Below are 18,992 nucleotides of genomic sequence, written 5' to 3'. Positions count from 1 at the left end.
ATTTCCTGTTCTTTAACTGGCACCTATTTTAGGTTTCCTGTGATAACCTCTTAAGACCCACAGGTTCGTATCGTATCTGAACAAGTGAATACAAATTGAGGTATGGTAGAGCCAGATAAGGAATCAAACTGCATCATAAAGCTTTCTTCCTTCTAGGACAACCCTGCGTAACCGAAAGAAATGTCAAACTCGAGGTAGAGATGCGTACCATCCCTGTAATTCAATACATTTCGTGTTTTGTTTATATATATATATATATATACATATATATATATGATAATTTCAAAGAGAACGCCAAGTACAAGTAATCGTGGCATAGGGGACTAAAAATCCATCGAAAGTGTCTACCACCTACAATCTACGAGATTGTACGAAAGACGCACAAGTGAATAGCTCATTCCATTACAATCAAGAATTAAGTACAGTGGATTATTCTTAATTCCGTGTTTGATACGAGATCCTTTAATTTCCAGTTTAAAAATGGACAAATATTGGCCACAGTTGTTAACCACCATCAGAGAGTTAAATAAAATACACGTCTTTACCACAGTAAGATACATGATAATACTATGCTGGATGATAACTAATATAGGAGTGTTTGGTGTAGGTCAGATTTGTGCCTGTCAGGTTCAGTAAATTCTGCGGGCGTAATTGAAGGATGAAATTTAAGTATTTCTAACACGGTTAACTTTAAACGCTATTATGACCATCTTGGAATTCAGACGGACACAAATAATAAAATAATGTCACCATCAAAGGAAATCACATTCAAAATGGCGGTCGTTTGCGGTCATCTTGAGTTTCGACTTGCTCACCCCACTCCCCTTACCTTAATTAGTAATTCAAATGTTAATAAACCGAGAGAAGTTTAAAATTCGTTTAGTTGAAAAAAAAACCGTTTTGTCTAAAAGTGAATATCATGTATGAGTGGCGCATATACGTCTCTGCATCTATTTATGTACAGTCTGATCTGATCGTGTTTGAAACAGGCATTCTGCGAATGCTGGTATTAGTGCGTCGAGTATGAATACAAATAATGTGCATAATGCATATATATGGTGCGTGGTATTCATATTAACTTGTGAACATGTACAGAAATATTTGTGACGTACATGACATATGATGCGCCGTCTGATTGCATTGCAAAATACCTTCTCAATTTATGTCAATTTCAAACTTGAAAAGTTCTTCAACAATTGAAAAGGCTATATTTTTCCTATAAGGGAAAGTGGAACATTAAAAAGTAGATTTGTCAAATATAAATTAGTTATGTGTAGATATATTTCTTTTCGTTTCAGTTAGTTTATATTTACTGCGAGGAAAACAATATTTGTTTGTATAATTTCAAAATGTGAATAACAATTGCAGTACATTTTCAAAACTTTGATTTTGTAAAGCGAACCCACATTGCTGCTGATCTGATTTAGAGAAACCATGTCTAAGGGGAGTAACTCTTGCACGCACTGTGCATTCGTGGTCTTGACAATCAGATGTAAACAACATGGCGGATACAACGCAAACTGGTGTTACGGATGATATCGCTGATGCTGCGAAGGCTGAAATAGAGAAGGCTATGAGCTTGGCTCTAAAGGGTGTTACGAATTTAGGGGATGATAAATTAGAGACAGAAAAATCCGGGACGGAAAATGAAGAAGACACGTCTAGAGTAGTGAAAGAAGAGGTCGTTTACATGGAACCTATCCAAGATCCATATGGCAAAGCAATAAAGTACCTGGAGCAACACAATATTCTGCAGTTATTTCAGGTAGTCTCTCAGCAAATTTATCCCAAATAGATTAAAACTCTTCAGTATGTAGTATATCATTTTCATATGATTTAGATCCCGAGCACACAAATTTTTAGATCTACATCAAAGTGCATCTACAGTACATTCAAATATGATCAGAAGAAATTTAAAGTTGTTTGTTACTGTAATAGTTTCAAAAATACTTTCAACATACATTTATTCAACAAGCACGATATACCGACACATAGCTGAGTGTCTTACAAGAGACGTCCAGTTTCATTCAATATTGTATGCAATATTTATGAAATCATTATCTGTAGAATCTATTTCAAGTTTCTTATACATGTACACTAGAATCGAAACTAGCTAATTAGCTTTACTATATATTTTTTTTTGCCCAGTTTATGATACTGTTCTTTTGTGATTATGATTTTTATTCTATAATTTTATTTATAAAATTTGATTTGATTTTTGATATTCTGTTCGTTGCAGTCTCTAACAACAAACATTGTGTACAGAAAGCCTGATGATCCATTAGCTTACATGATGAAAGAAGTGAAGAAAATGCAGAAACAAAAACAGGAAACATAAACTATCATCAATAATTGGAAATCTCAAGCTGAAAAAAAAAAAAAAAATAAAAATAGTATCATGACAAAGAAACTGCCAAAATGGACCGAAGATTAAGTGAGATAACCGTATATCTCAGTGTTTATAAAGCATTTCATGTCTTTCAATGTGTGTATACTAGTTGCAACAGCAGTATTAACTGAATTTATGTGGCAATGACAGAAGAAAGATCCTGAAGACAGCTCTCAGGAAAAGGATAAGGACATAATGTGTGTGTGGATGTGTGGGTGTACATTATATGTATTATTTATTGTAGTGTATATAAAATAGAATGTATTTCATAGTTTCCATATAACTGCATGCATAGTTTCAAAGGTATATAGCGATATTCTGATATTTTCATGAGTATAAAACTCAAATTAAAACTATTGTGATTCAACCATACCAGTGAGATAGTTTTGTTATTGAATGGAAAAAATATTAAAATTATATAACATACATTTTAAATGTATCTAAAATGACAAAGATTTTACTTCATAAATATATTTGAGGTATTGAATAAGCTTACTGAAGATAATTCTGAATGATTTCTGATATCAGGTAAAAACTGAACTACTTACAAGATGTCATGTATCATGAAGCTTTTAACTGATGAAAAGTCTAAAAGTAAAATATTTATCACTTAATATACCTTACTGTCATGATCTTCACTGCAGTTTTCATTCATCAACTAGATCATTCTGAAAAAATGTCACCAAAAATTGCGTATGAAATAAATCTAGTATATATCATTAAATGTCTCTGGTCTAAAATTTTCCGTTGGCATATATATTACAGGCAGTCTTTCAGACATTGAAAAGAGATCTCCAGTTACAAAAAGAATAGATTTATACAAATTTCTCCTCTTAATGAAATTTGCCTAAACAGGTGAACTGTGGCTAGAGACACCACTCCAGAGAATCCTCCTAAATTAATTTACATTGTAAAAACTAGTAATGGTATTGCCATTTCTTGCAGGCCCTGTAGTTTATATACCAGGTTCATATACATTTTCTGTACATAAGATTATATTGTATGTAAATGTCTCTAAAATTTAACAACAAACATTTAATGTAATGTTTTATTTCTTGGTGTAAGTATTTTTAAGATTGTGATGGGATATGATTTGATTAATTTTTAATATATTATCACTAATTGACAAGTGGTGAAAGTTAATTTGCATTTGATTTTGTATAATGTCAGAAAAAATCATATTTATTCATTTATTTTTTTGAAATGATGAGTCACCAAAAAATATTAAAGACAATTGTGCAAATGATTTAAAGTATTTTTATCATTTTTAGAAATGAATAAAAAAAGTTATCATAATTGCATCAACAGCAGTAATGTGTAGGATGTGGTCTCAAAGAATGACATAGCAGTGTTCCAATATTGTTCAACGAAGATTGAAATGGATCTCTTTTGAAGTTCATACCAAGACTTACAAACCTCAAAATTACATTTCCCAGTGATCTCTGAGGGGGTCATGAAATTGCCCAAGTACAGCACTGAATTGGTACACCGCTATTTTTGCCATTTTAGCAAACTACAGTACATAAACTAACTTATTAGTAAGAACATTTTTCATATAAAAAAGAGAGATCACAACATACTCTAAATGCTAGTTAGTGTATAAAGCAGGATGACAGGGAGACATTTCCAATTTACCACTCCATCAATCAAGAAATATACATTAATATTTACAAAAATATCCAGCCCATTATCCAATGAATTCACCCATGTAATAGCTTAGCATATATTTGCAAATATATTTGTTATATTTTGAAAACGATGCAACAAAATGGTAAGTTGCACCCATTTCCTTTTCTCCTCCACATCTTGACTTACACTTAGACTATTGAAATGTAAATCTTTTTGATTAAAACAAAACTGGCAACAAGTTTGTAACTAAATTTAGAATTTAACAGTACAAAGATTATCCTCCTTGGTTATCTTGATAAGGTTTTGGTGTGGACAAGGCCAACAAAGGGCAATAACTCTGTATGCTTTGCCCACGTCAGCAATAGCAAATCCCCAATATTAAGATATATCTACATTACAAAGTTTTGATGGCTCTAAATAATAATGTCACAGATGTATGGACAAACACACACACATAATAAGCCCACCAACATATAGTGTTATTTAGTAGTATTACAAACAAATTATATATTGCTGTCCTTCAATATGCCCACCCCAGACTTCGAGTCAGAATTTGTAGGTTAATCCCCTGTTTAGTGTAGGAAGCCTATGGTATAATTTTCGATTTGCTGGTTTTAAGTATTTAAAATATTTCACCAGTAAGAGTAAGGCTATATTCATATGAGGAAACTTTTTTCTGGCTGAAAATTTGCCTGATTTCTGAAGTTATAAAATTACAAATAGTGATTGTCAGCCCAATCACACAGAATTCCTTTATTACATTGTGTCAGCAGAAGGGATGAGCAACAGTTTAGTCTGTTGTATATTTTTGTATAAGTGAAACAATGCCAAGGAGTTCAAAGATAGGATGAAGTTATGAAAGGGGTTTAGCTTTGTTTGTGATTTTATGTGTGTATTATTATGATAAAAAAACAAAAATAAAAACGGAAAAGTTTTCATTTTATATTTATTGACTAACAATTATATGCTGAAGTATTAACACCATTACAGGTAACGCATAGATGATTCCTCACACAGATACTGTACTACAGTCTGGTACCACAATTAGGCACCAAACCACATACTGTACCACAGTCTGGTTACACAAATAGGCACCAAACCACATACTGCACTACAGTCTGGTACCACAATTAGGCACCAAACCACATACTGTACTACAGTCTGGTACCACAATTAGGCACCAAACAACATACTGTACCACAGTCTGGTACCACAAATAGGCACCAAACAACATACTGTACTACAGTCTGGTACCACAAATAGGCACCAAACCACATACTGTACCACAGCCTGGTACCACAAATAGGCACCAAACCACATACTGTACCAGTCTGGTTACACAAATAGGCACCAAACCACTTACTGTACCACAGTCTGGTACCACAAATAGGCACCAAACAACATACTGTACTACAGTCTGGTACCACAAATAGGCACCAAACCATATACTGTACCACAGTCTAGTACCACAATTAGGCACCAAACCACATACTGTACTACAGTCTGGTACCACAAATAGGCACCAAACCACGTACTGTACCACAGTCTGGTACCACAAATAGGCACCAAACCACATACTGTACCAGTCTGGTTACACAAATAGGCACCAAACCACTTACTGTACCACAGTCTGGTACCACAAATAGGCACCAAACAACATACTGTACCACAGTCTGGTACCACAAATAGGCACCAAACCATATACTGTACCACAGTCTAGTACCACAATTAGGCACCAAACCACATACTGTACTACAGTCTGGTACCACAAATAGGCACCAAACCACATACTGTACCACAGTCTGGTACCACAAATAGGCACCAAACCACATACTGTACCACAGTCTGGTACCACAATTAGGCACCAAACCACATACTGTACCACAGCACCAAACCACCACGTACTGTACCACAGTCTGGTACCACAAATAACCAAACCACATACTGCACCAAACCACATACTGTACTACAGTCTGGTACCACAAATAGGCACCAAACCACTTACTGTACCACAGTCTGGTACCACAAATAGGCACCAAACCACATACTGTACTACAGTCTGGTACCACAAATAGGCACCAAACCACATACTGTACCACAGTCTGGTACCACAAATAGGCACCAAACCATATACTGTACCACAGTCTGGTACCACAAATAGGCACCACACCACATACAGTATCAAATGCCTATTAATGTGTACATATCCAACACCCACTTCCAGCTGATGGTATTCTCAAACTAAGATTTTTGACACGTTGTGACGAGTAGTTTGGAGACATGATCTATTGAATTAACTATTATTTTAGGACAACGCTGACTGTTCAGCACAGGTATATATGTTATGGCAGTTGTTGGTGTTAAGTGGGTAGAACATATACAGTGTTATACATCTAATGAGGAAACAAAACATCAATGGAAATAAATGTCTTGATGGAAATCAAGTTCTGACCATAAACTACCGGTACTAGTTCATAATTATTAGCTGGTCTGAAAACATTTAAGAAACAGCAGATATCACATCCAAGGGGAAAATATTGATAGTTTTGACACCACAACAAAAAAATAAAATAACGATGACCACATCAATACTTGTTATAATTTTGTCATGTTGTCATTATGTGTATAAACTTTACAAAACATGCCAGTAATTATCATCAATGCAAAAAATAGTTATTTTGTACAATTTATGAAATATACATGAAGAATGTAGTCATATCTGTGACAAAATAAACATCTGCATTATGACCAGTGTAATACTCCAGTGTATAAAATCTACAAAATATTTCTTCTATCATCCTCTATATACCACATACCGTTGTCAAACCCTCGTCACATACATCAGCATGGCATTCATTGAAAACAATCTGAGAACACACTTCATCATAAGGGAATGTTTTTGTCTTAAAACAAAACAGCTGCTTCATAAAACTTGCTGACATCGTCCCCAGCTTGATCTATAGCCAAGGAGATCAAAGACTGATTTTACAATGATGAAAGTATGGACGGATTTTACTATATGTATGCACTTTGAGGTCAGTTCCATTAATGAAGCACTTATGGCTTTGGACAAAGAGATATTACCCAAACTGTTTTTGTGGAAGATGCATGTATAAAACAAAATAATGGTGCTGATGAGAAAAGCATACCCAGGAGGCTCTCAACTTTTGGCTCCCAATAAGTAATTACCTATTGTCTTGCTGGTTACATTGTAACATCGGATCAGAACACAATTTTACATATCTTGAGAAATCAAAAACCCAAACAAGACACTCCCTATAGTCTCCTGAAAGTCCTCTTCATTTGTCTATGAAACCAACGTTGGTGATTTGTCAAGCAGCATGACCATCAACAGAAGGAAAATTAGAGGTAGAGCAAGCATTTACAGTGAAAATGTCTTGCATAATATCGATTACTATCTAAACCTTCCAGAGGGCTGATCATGGTTTCTAATGATCACTCCATCCATTTAAGTGTTTAAAGATATGAATTGTTCACCATAAAAAAATCACAATAAAGTGTATTTTATGAGACCTGAACATTTGAATCCCATGAACCCATAACTGGACACAAGTAGCAGCTGATCTATAGAAAATGAATATTTAGTTCCCCGTCACCCATCCCTACCCTCACCATGTTGTATAGTAACGAGTGATATATTCTTCAGCAGACCTAGATTTGGTCAACAAGAAGGCAGAAGGTTTTGGATTTAGTCAACTTATTGAAACAGGTGAGCTAGTTAGTGTATATAGATGATAATAAATTAATCATGCACAGTTTTCTCCAAATGCTGTCACAAGAAATTTTTGATCATGCGCACTTGAATGAAATCTTACAGCTGGTGACCTGTAGATTTCATCAGCATTCCATAATGAATTGTTTTCTTTCTCAAGCAAATTATGAAAATAATACAGTGATACTATTTTATAGCTACAATTAATTATAACCTACCAGCATTATAATACTAATATATACACCTATTGACATAACTGTATTGCAATATTACAATGCTCAATGTCTATACATTATGATGTGAAAGTTATGTAAATATAAAGTTTATCAAAATGCTACACTATTTTCAGTCACCATTGGTTAAATGATATACCAGAAACACAGTACTCTATTATAGCAGGGACATGTCCCTTATTGTAGCTTAAAAGTAAAAAGTTGCTAAACATTACAAGAATACTATTTCATGGATAGTCTAAATCTATGTTATAAAACAGGCACATAAAAGTTAGACAGATTTTAAGAGTTTTAAACCAAAAAACTCAGAAAATCTTATCAGTGTATACCAGTATACACATGGAAATGTACCTATCATAGGAATGTGTATAATTTCATATAAAACAAGAGACCAAAATGGCCTGTATGGCTCAGATCTATTCAATAAAATATTTTATATAAACATGTATATAACTTGTAAATTCTGAAGTATTTAATAAATTTCTGTCATCTACAGTGTAGATAATACATACTGATCATGAACCATCACATACACAATTCTTTATAAACAACATGAGATCTAGAGAGCCAGCTTCACTCACCTAGCTATTACCTCAAATGGCAAAATAGTCCCAGTTAATGTCATAAGTATGGTTATGGTAAGTATTTCCTGATAAATAAGACTCAATAATTAATCAAAATGTAGTAATTAATACATTGTTTCATAGTAAATGGTTTAAGTCTGTATATTTTAACCTTTTTCATGTTAAGACCATGGAGACAAAGTTAGATAATCTTTGTAGCACGACAGCGTTGATCTCCCCATGTTGCAACTTGGGGATAGGGCCAGCCCAAATACCAAATCTTTTAGTATGTTTGTGTTCTTTACTTGATGCTCAGCCATTACATGGCATGTTAATAAGTTGAGAAGGAAAGGCCAAGTTATCATGCAGTGGCTTGCAAAGACCAAAATCAATAACCAAATCAGCACCCTGGGGCTGGACAATTCTGGATTCCCACCACCTAAATAAGCTTCTTACATTACATAATTAAAATTCCTTTGAATCAGTTCAGTCAAATCAAAAATTTCTTGTCCTGCCCTTAAACTCTACATGAAGTCAAGCTATATGTACAACTTAAATTCATGATGTTGGTCCAGAAAAGCAGATTTAAGAAATTATTGACAGATGGCCACACACCACAAAACAACATGCAACCGCATGTTTGTCCTTCGGACACAGAGAAGCAAAAGGTTCAGTATGTGACCTATACCTTTATATATGTAAACTGATTTAAAACACAATAACAATGACATAAACATTTTGGGAAATATCGGAGAGCCACAATAATTCCTAATTTGTATATTATATGTTGGTGCCACACTATCAGTTGATACTAGAGATCTGATTTTACATTTCCTGTAGAAAACACATTATCTTACATACAACAATAAATCATTCATAAAGTGGTATTATGTTAATTATATTCGTGGGTCAGAGGTCATACAATCAAGTACTGGATAAAATAAAATCTCAAAACAGGTAAACAATGGACAGAAAGCAGGTCCTGTAAACAACTATCACATGTTCGGATGCTGCTATGTGACATTAAAATGTTCACACAATAACTTCCAGTAAATTTAACAAAATGAACAAATGCTACAAAATGTACATTGTGTATATATTGTGCAGTTTATACTTTGTCTAGATTCTGAGACCTATTGAAATTTTGTGGTCTCCAAAATGTTTATAACAAATGATCGCTCTATAATTTTTCGTGAAAACCAACCAAATTATGCAGTCCCATTAGAGGTGTGTGTATCAGGTTTAGACAAAGTATATTGTAATGAAATCATCTGGACGGATATCGAAAAAAAAAAAAATTTGAGGCACAAACATTAGAATTTATAGCATAAATCAGACAACTGTATGCAACAAGATATTCAAACTAAACAAGTCTTAAGAGTTCCTTTGAGGATACCACTCATCAACATGTTTGTGTAGAATGTGACGACTTTAGCTGCTATTTCTCTAGGTATCACGTTACAGAAGAAAGTGATACTGTCTATTCTGAGCAGATTCATTTGAAAGAGAAGAAAAGAGTTAATTTATCAGCATATGATAGCAAATGTGTATCTCACTGGAACACAATCCTGACAGTATGTTGGAATTCTACTGTTCTTAGTGATGGGTTAAGGAGTCTGGAATCCGTGAATTCTTACGTCCATGGTAACCAGGTGAGCAGTGTTGAATCCAGTAATCTTCCAGGTTCTAACTAACCAGGACAGTAGGTGGTAACCAGGTAACTACATAATGCAAGGTCCTTGGTAACCAAGTAATACGGGGTCCTTAGTAACCAGGTATAATGCAGGGTCCTTGGTAACCAGGTTAGCAGTGTGGAGTCCAGGAAACACATTTAGATGCATTTCCACACAAAAATACTGTAAAAAGGTAGAAAGATTTTTGTTAAATACTGCTTCAATTTGTCAAGTTTTAAATATTGACACTTTACAAGCTGGTTAAGAATGAGTAATAACAGGCAAGTCAATCAAGGTAAGTAGATAATAGACATGATCTGACAATGATTCTAAAAAATAAAGCTTTTAATTCCTTTAACAGTGTTTACAAAGTCACCTTTCATAAATTTGGCCCCCATCTCCTCTCTACAATAGAGTCTGCCAGCACCCTTCATTTATTAAGTAACTCAAGAATGATGGTAACATTTCATGTAATCTGTAAGCAGGAAGCTATCTAAACCATCTCCTTAATCTGGAGATATCCCACAACAACTTATATTATAATAACATATATATAACAATATTTATCCAATAAAAAATGCAAACCAGGAAAACATAATAAAATGTTGTAGTTATTAATGCTACCAAGTTTGAAAGTATATCACCAAGGGTGGAGAACTCCACATTTAAATTAGTTACAACAAATGTACACACAGACAGACAATAGCCCATACCAAGGGTGGAGAACTCCACATTTAAATTAGTTACAACAAATGTACACACAGACAGACAATAGCCCATACCAAGGGTGGAGAACTCCACATTTAAATTAGTTTACAACAAATGTACACACAGACAGATAATAGCCCATACCAAGGGTGGAGAACTCCACATTTAAATTAGTTTACAACAAATGTACACACAGACAGACAATAGCCTATACCAAGGGTGGAGAACTCCACATTTAAATTAGTTTACAACAAATGTACACGCAGACAGACAATAGCCTATCATAATGTATTCTGTCAGAAAATTTTCAACAGGCATTAAAACTGTATGTAGCTACAAACCAGACATTTTCCTGATGATTTTGACCTAGATATGTTTCCATCAAATTAAGAAGGAATCTTTTCCTCTTTTTTTTATAAAGTCCTATAAAAGGTTACCCAGTTTCACCAATAGATGTTGCAAACTCTGGAATGGTGAAGTTATAATCCCTTTAGAAGTACCATAGAAAGGGTTCTTTGGAAAATTCCTGTTTCCCCAATTAGACATCAACCTTTTGCTCACAGAATAGTGAATCGCTTTTGGGGATGCCCCACACAGAAACACAAGACATTAAGGCTAATGGTGAAATTATTTATTGTTATCATTATTTACCTGCAGTCATCACCACCTGTACTGATGAGATACTTGTCATCGAACATAAACCTTACATTGGTCACATGGGCAGAATGACCAACAAAAGACTTAGGCTGCACCTGGAAAACATTAAACCAAGATTAACAGAATGACCAGCTGGTGTTGGTCACTTCATCCCTCCATATAGGATCCTATTAGTTTCAGCCATCAGAATAATTTTACTACAGAACAAGTACTAATTGTAATTGGGACCATTACAAATGTCCCCCTAACAACCCCTTCAGCAGTAAATGATCACAATAATCAGACCTGCAGTCATGCCAAACATGGACTAAGCCATTTTGCTCCTAGTGCCACCTTATACATATATACCAATTTTCACGAAAATCAGACAATATCTAAAATTTGGCCAAATTTTGACCACAGCTGACCCCTCAGATGACCGATTGGAAAAATTCAAGTGGCCTGCACTCCGCCTCGCATGTATGAATATGTGTGTAAAGTTTTGTTAAATTCCATGCAATAGCTTTTTAGAAATGCGTCAGAAACCTCGCTGGTGGAAGAAAGTGGAAGAAATAAGAATAATATAAATAATAATGATAAGAAGAAGAAGAAACAGAGCAAACACAATATGTCCCCCCACTTCGTTTGCGGGACATAATAAGATGAAAGTTTAACTGTGACAATTTTTCTATATTCTATAGACCTGTCATTCATCCAAGTAGACACCATACTTACTTGTTTGTCTGGGCACGGGAACTCAAACAATTTGACAAAACCAAAGTCATCCCCAGTAGCAAGGGCGTTACCAAGGTGAGACAAGTGAGTACAGTTGATATCACCACCACTTGAGTCCTTTGGCCAGATTCCTAGTACTTCATCCCCTAGAGTACTGAAATGTCCAACACATACATCAGTGATGCTAAACAAAAATATCCAGTTTCATTTCCAAGCATGCTTATATAGTTATAATGATCAATTAAATTGAACACTTCTGTTTATGTATCATTGAATGATATTATCAAACATGTTCCTTAAATTCTTAATTTCATAAAACGTTAACTGAATTTTTCAAAATAAATTTTACAAACATGAAATTTGTTCTGTGTTCTCCAAGACAAAAGTGCCTCATTAGTCACATCAACTGTACTGATAAGTAATGAGAAAGAAAATTTGATAATGTAAACATGTTTCCTGGTATATCATCATACAAAATGATACACTCCCTAAAACTTTCTGCTTCTTCAACTACACTTAGATTTTGATCTCTCTGTAATCACCTTGTCCAAGATGCCCATGTGATGTTATCTGTGATTTTCTGGTCACTCACTAAAACTCCATTGGGTACTTTAAACACCTGGTGAATGTAGGCTCCTGTGCTCACCTGTAAATATTTATATAATTCAGTTAATGTATTTGGTATATGAACATAAATCTCAACTGAGTGCAAAGGCAGGTTTACATTAGTAACTCTTTCTCATCTGAAGAGTATCTCAGCTTACAAATAAATTTAGAAAGTTTAAGAGTAGCATGGTTAGAAGTAATTTGTTACATACATAATTTACAAAGGGTTTGTTATTTTTACTTATCTGAACACTTAACTGGTGATCATACAAGCCAGGGTAAAATTTATATTTCCTATACCTGTGTGGGATAAACAGGAATCCCCCACAATAATGAAGAAGTTTAAAGTATAAACATCCTTGATTGTTCAAAAGTATTTTCTTAGTACATATCTAACTTATTTATAAAAACAATTCTAACCATTTGTAGGGTTACCTACCCTGATGTACTGACTGTCCGCAGAGAAGTCCATCTGGATGACAAAAGTAGGAATACCTTTGCAGTAACCTGCCCGCTGGAGTGACTGCCCTTTGCTGATGTCATAGAAATCAACACAACAATCCTCTGACCCAACAGCAAGTATCTTACCATCAGGACTGAACCTGTATTTAACATAAACTGCACATTAAGTACTTGTGTAAACATTAGATATCAATTATCAAATAAAATGAAAGATGAAAGTATAGTGCAGTAGGTTCCATTTCCAGTGCAATTTTACATTTCATAAAAGTATTATGTCTATCAAAATGACAGACAGAAAATGATCCATTCTAAAAAGTCAATGTCTTTGTGTGTGGGTGGGTGGGGTTCTCACAACAATTTTGACATCTAGCAGAACAGTAAGAACAAGGCACCAAGAAAAGCCAGCATAAATCAACAAAGTCAAAGAACCATAAATAAAGTAAGGTAAGATAAATGAAGCTTGGGACAAACTGAACAACATAAACTAAGGGCAATTATTCTGTGCAGTTATCCATATTTTCACTTTTCTGGTACATAAATCTGTTACAGACAATCAAGCTGCTTGAGTGCTTCGTACTTCCCTCAACTTTTCATGACAGTTGCAAAAAGTAAAACAAAATAGTTGTTTCTGTACCTGATATCGTTGATGGCACCAGCTCGATCTCGGCGTTTTCCCCACAGCTTTAAGCCATTGGTGCTCAACACCACAAACTCGCCATTTTTGAGGCCCACAGCTAACATCTCACCATCTACACTAAATGCTGCTGATCTGGCTGCCCCAATGTCAAGTTTCGCAATCGTAGTCTAAAAACACCAAGAGAAGGTTGAAGGAAAACGATAGTCATGACATGCACTGAAGACCAATAAAGCATTTATCTCATTGTTTATCACTTATATTCCAGGTATATTATGAAGAATCTGACAGAAAAGTTGAAATACAACCATAATCTGAATGCTTTTTAAATCAACTATTTCTCAGTCACCTTCTTCTTCAAGGCACTCTGATGTTTCAGATCACATTGATAAAATTTCAGACATGCAATGACAACATGTCTCTATGCAGAAAAGCAAGAGGACAATAATCACTAACACACAAGGAAATAAGTTCTCAACAGTTTAACGTCGATGACAATTACCTGGAAACTGGATCAGATAGATCGATCAGATAAAGTTATGACAGTTCTCACCTTTTTTCCTAGGTCCCAGTATCTGACTGTTCCGTCAAAGCTGGCTGTGACAAAACAGGGGCTGGAAGGGTGAACATCGAGACCCCAAACCTCCCCCTCTGCATGGCCCCCGACCAACACTGAGGTCGTTCCACTCTTCTCTGCTACCTCCACCACAGTGTTTCCCTTTGTCCCCACTAGGATTTTACCCTGTACATTAAATCGTAGAACGATGAAACATGAACTGAAGCAAATGGAGATTTGTCAATGATCATATCTTTCAAAGATATGAAATTTGTAAAGCAATGACAGTGTTGGTCCTACTTTTGTCCTCTATGCCATAATATAATGGTAAAAAAAAATCTTTTGTTTCAGACCTCAAAAGGCTGGAACACAACTGAAAAGGATACTACTTATGAACGTGCATGTACAATTTCATGAAAATCTGATAGTATGACAAACAAATCATTATTTAAGGCAGTGGCATAATCATTGGATGAATAATTTTATAAAATGATCTGATTCTCTGAGCATGACAAGTCTCCAAATTAGTCACTGTTAGTTTATGAATAAAGTGATATAATCTTTTATCCAAGCAAGGGTTAAATATCTACAATTATTTTGGAAAAATCTGGTTGTACTTGTAAATTTACCTTTGTTCTACACACAGACTTCACAACTGAAGGCTTTAAGTTGCCTTCCTGCACCGAGAAGGCACGGCATCTCTTCATCTCCTGGTCCCACAGTTTTACAGGCCCACTTTCTCTTGATCTACTTCAATAAAACAGCAAAATAAAACTATGCACCATTACCGGTGCCTCAATAGCAAATTCTGTATATCATATTTTTCCAGATTAACTGACACAATCTTATAAAACTATGCACCATTACCGGTGCCTCAATAGCAAATTCTGTATATCATATTTTTCCAGATTAACTGACACAATCTTATAAAACTATGCACCATTACCGGTGCCTCAATAGCAAATTCTGTATATTATATTTTTCCAGATTAACTGACACAATCTTAACAGGCTTTCCACAACCATAATAACTGTGTCTGAAACACCCACTGTATCCTACTATATGATTTACTTTTTAAACTGAAGTGGGCACATCTCTATATTGTACTGGACAATCTTAAAAAGATCTGTTGTAAACTGAGTGAATGCATAGTGGGACAAAATTATTTTACAGACAGACAGACGGACAAGGACAATGTGATTCCAGTATACACCCTACAAACTTCATTGCATGAGGTATGAAAATAATTTGGCGATAATAAGAAATAAATTCCCTTCAAAGATCAATGATTTAACAATACTCCTGTGCTGAAGTTGGTCACATCTACCTCTGTGTCTGTTGGTCTTGTCACGGGCACGAATTTGATTGATATAGACTAAAAATGTTTTTTGTAGAATTAGATGAATAATGTTTATGACAGTTGACATGAAGATGTGGGTGTATCACATCAGCTGTGATTTAAATACTCACGCTGGTTCCTTCCCACCAGTAACAATGAGTCCATCCCTGAGGGTTGTAAACATGGTGAAGACAGGCCCACTATGAGCTTTCTGTACCATTCTGACAAGTGTGGTGTCCTTCCATACATACACATCCCCACTCATGGCTCCAGTGTATGTCAAGTTGTTCTGTAAACAAATATAATAATTACACATCCTCATTAAATTAATCTAACATGTGATTACAAGGATTGTGAATATAACATACATAATTACACAAACATCCATCAATTATTTTCCAGGAAATGAAAAATTTGTTGTCTATGAAAATGATGATTTTGTTCTTCACACTTAAATAGCATTGCATACACAAAATATCTCTTCCATCACTTTTTGTTTCGATCATCCAAAAAAAGAACAAAACGTAAAATATCCTTGACTTACAATTCTCATATTCTAAGTCCAGTTTTTATTCAAGATACTAATGTCAAAAATTTATATATCCATATATAGGCAGAGTAATCAATTAGTGTTTTCTTTTCAGCTAAACTTACCGCCCCAAAAGCTAATGACAGCATGGTTTGCATCTTGACTGTGGTACCTTGGTCCATCCCTGCTGTGGTCAGTATACCACGTTTACCTCTCAACTCACTGCCTGCAACCGTCCAGAACTTGACATGTTTCACACCAACAGTAACAAACTGACTATCAGAGTCTGGTCGGAATTCAGCCTGAAAAATTCTCTCGTTATGTCCAGCAGCTGTTCCAACTTGTGACCCTGTAACAAGGAAAAGAATCTTAAAAAACACCTGGACTGCACTTGTAGAACTAGAATATATTGGACAGAAACAGATGTAACCTTCCCCCCTCCCCCATCCATAGTGTAACAGGTAGTCTAAAAAACAAAATGTTTCCGTGTCAGAATGGGAATATTGGTAGGCATCATCACAGCATGCTAATGCCGAGGAATCAAACAAAGTTTTCTTTAAAATGATATCTGAACCATGTCACCTTAGAATTTTACAGTGGTCATGGACTAACAGAAAGTTAAAACTCAGGCATCCAAACATACTACAGATCAAACTGTCATGATTCTAGGCCTGTTGAGTACATTATGAACCAAACCTGTTGAGAAGTTCTAAAGAAGTAACATTAATTTAAAACATGATGTGGCGGGACAGAAGGACCTGAGAGAAAGTACATTGATGACTGCTGCCTTATGTAGGCCAATAAGTGGTTTAATGTGACAGATTAACAGAAAAAATGTAAAACACTCTTCCATCTTAACTGACCTTCTTGCCATCTCCACACTGTCACATTGTGGTCATCTTCAAGTCCGACTGACAATAAATATTTCCCTGAGCAGGAGAAGTCTACTGCACAAATACCCTTAGAGTGACTGCCCTTTAGGATAGACTTTGTTTCCTTGGTGGCAGAATCCCACACATGGACAGATGGTACAATGCCGATCTGTCCTGAGGCAACCAGACCTTTAAACTTGGGATGCTGATTGACCGCAAGACAAATGATGTCATCTGTGTGTTCTAGGTAAAAACTCTGATGACCTGGAAGAAAATATACATCTTTCAAAGTTAACACTGTAAATGGATAACATTTTCTATATGTTTATAATACATTCTCATTAAACTTGCTGGGGAATCTTATCTAGAGTTACACATAAGTACCCCTGAATACATTAAACAGGGCACCCATCACACTAAAGCACCCATGAATACCTTAAGCTAACATATCCCCGAATACCTTTAACACAACACCCATCACACTGCAGTACCTCTAAATACCTTAAACTAACGTCATCCCCGATTACCTTTAACACAACACCCATCACATTAAAGTAGCCCTGAATACCTTAAACTAACGTCATCCCCCGATTACCTTTAACACAACACCCATCACATTAAAGTAACCCTGAATACCTTAAACTAATGTCATCCCCCGAATACCTTTAACACAACACCCATCACATTAAAGTAGCCCTGAATACCTTAAACTAATGTCATCCCCCGAATACCTTTAACACAACACCCATCACACTAAAGTACCCTTGAATACCTTAAACTAATGTCATCCCCCGAATACCTTTAACACAACACCCATCACACTAAAGTACCCTTGAATACCTTAAACTAACTTCATCCCCCGAATACCTTTAACACAACACCCATCACATTAAAGTAACCCTAACGTCATCCCCCGAAACACAACACCCATCACATTAAAGTACCCTGAATACCTAATGTTAACACACAACACCCATCACATTAAAGTAACCCTGAATAAACTAACTTCATCCCCCGAATACCTTTAACACAACACCCATCACATTAAAGTAACCCTGAATACCTTAAACTAATGTATCCCCGAATACCTTTAACACAACACCCATCACATTAAAGTAACCCTGAATACCTTAAACTAATGTATCCCCGAATACCTTTAACACAACACCCATCACATTAAAGTAACCCCGTCATTCCCCGATACCTTTAACACAACACCCATCACACACCTTTAACACAACACCCATCACACTAAAGTACCCTTGAATACCTTAAACTAATGTCATCCCCCGAATACCTTTAACACAACACCCATCACACTAAAGTACCCCTGAATACCTTTAACACAACACCCATCACACTGCAGTACCTCTAAATACCTTAAACTAACGTCATCCCCCGAATACCTTTAACACAACACCCATCACATTAAAGTAACCCTGAATACCTTAAACTAACTTCATCCCCCGAATACCTTTAACACAACACCCATCACATTAAAGTAGCCCTGAATACCTTTAACACAACACCCATCACACTGCAGTACCTCTAAATACCTTAAACTAACGTCATCCCCCGATTACCTTTAACACAACACCCATCACATTAAAGTAGTCCTGAATACCTTAAACTAACGTCATCCCCCGAATACCTTTAACACAACACCCATCACACTAAAGTAGCCCTGAATACCTT

At 35.4% G+C, this 18,992-nt stretch overlaps 2 protein-coding genes across 2 annotated transcripts in view; one reads left to right on the top strand and one right to left on the bottom strand.

Annotated features, from left to right (window-relative positions):
* Positions 1-1,501: 1,501 nt before the first annotated feature.
* LOC132548598 (testis-specific expressed protein 55-like) lies at positions 1,502-2,440 on the top strand. The gene is made up of 2 exons (XM_060212464.1): positions 1,502-1,765; positions 2,240-2,440. Exons 1-2 carry the CDS (start codon positions 1,502-1,504, stop codon positions 2,336-2,338), a joined length of 363 nt encoding a protein of 120 aa, XP_060068447.1. The 3' UTR covers positions 2,339-2,440.
* A 4,032-nt stretch (positions 2,441-6,472) lies between these two features.
* Positions 6,473-18,992, bottom strand: part of LOC132548592 (echinoderm microtubule-associated protein-like 6) — a 30,200-nt gene continuing 17,680 nt past the window's right edge. The window contains exons 26-36 of the mRNA XM_060212458.1: positions 17,289-17,561; positions 16,551-16,774; positions 16,028-16,185; positions 15,187-15,304; positions 14,555-14,743; positions 14,002-14,171; positions 13,345-13,507; positions 12,842-12,945; positions 12,300-12,453; positions 11,580-11,680; positions 6,473-10,403 (exon numbers count right to left, since the gene is read on the bottom strand). Coding sequence (XP_060068441.1) covers positions 10,379-10,403; positions 11,580-11,680; positions 12,300-12,453; positions 12,842-12,945; positions 13,345-13,507; positions 14,002-14,171; positions 14,555-14,743; positions 15,187-15,304; positions 16,028-16,185; positions 16,551-16,774; positions 17,289-17,561 — 1,679 coding nt within the window. The 3' untranslated portion in view covers positions 6,473-10,378. The remainder of the gene's footprint in view (positions 10,404-11,579; positions 11,681-12,299; positions 12,454-12,841; positions 12,946-13,344; positions 13,508-14,001; positions 14,172-14,554; positions 14,744-15,186; positions 15,305-16,027; positions 16,186-16,550; positions 16,775-17,288; positions 17,562-18,992) is intronic.

This window comes from Ylistrum balloti, unplaced genomic scaffold (genome assembly GCF_031769215.1).
Source record: "Ylistrum balloti isolate Yb309-2 unplaced genomic scaffold, AGI_CSIRO_Ybal_v1 Utg370018, whole genome shotgun sequence".
NCBI classification, from domain to species: Eukaryota; Metazoa; Mollusca; class Bivalvia; order Pectinida; family Pectinidae; genus Ylistrum; species Ylistrum balloti.
The sequence above is the reverse complement of the archived record's forward strand: the minus strand, read 5'-3'. Positions and strand labels throughout refer to the sequence as shown.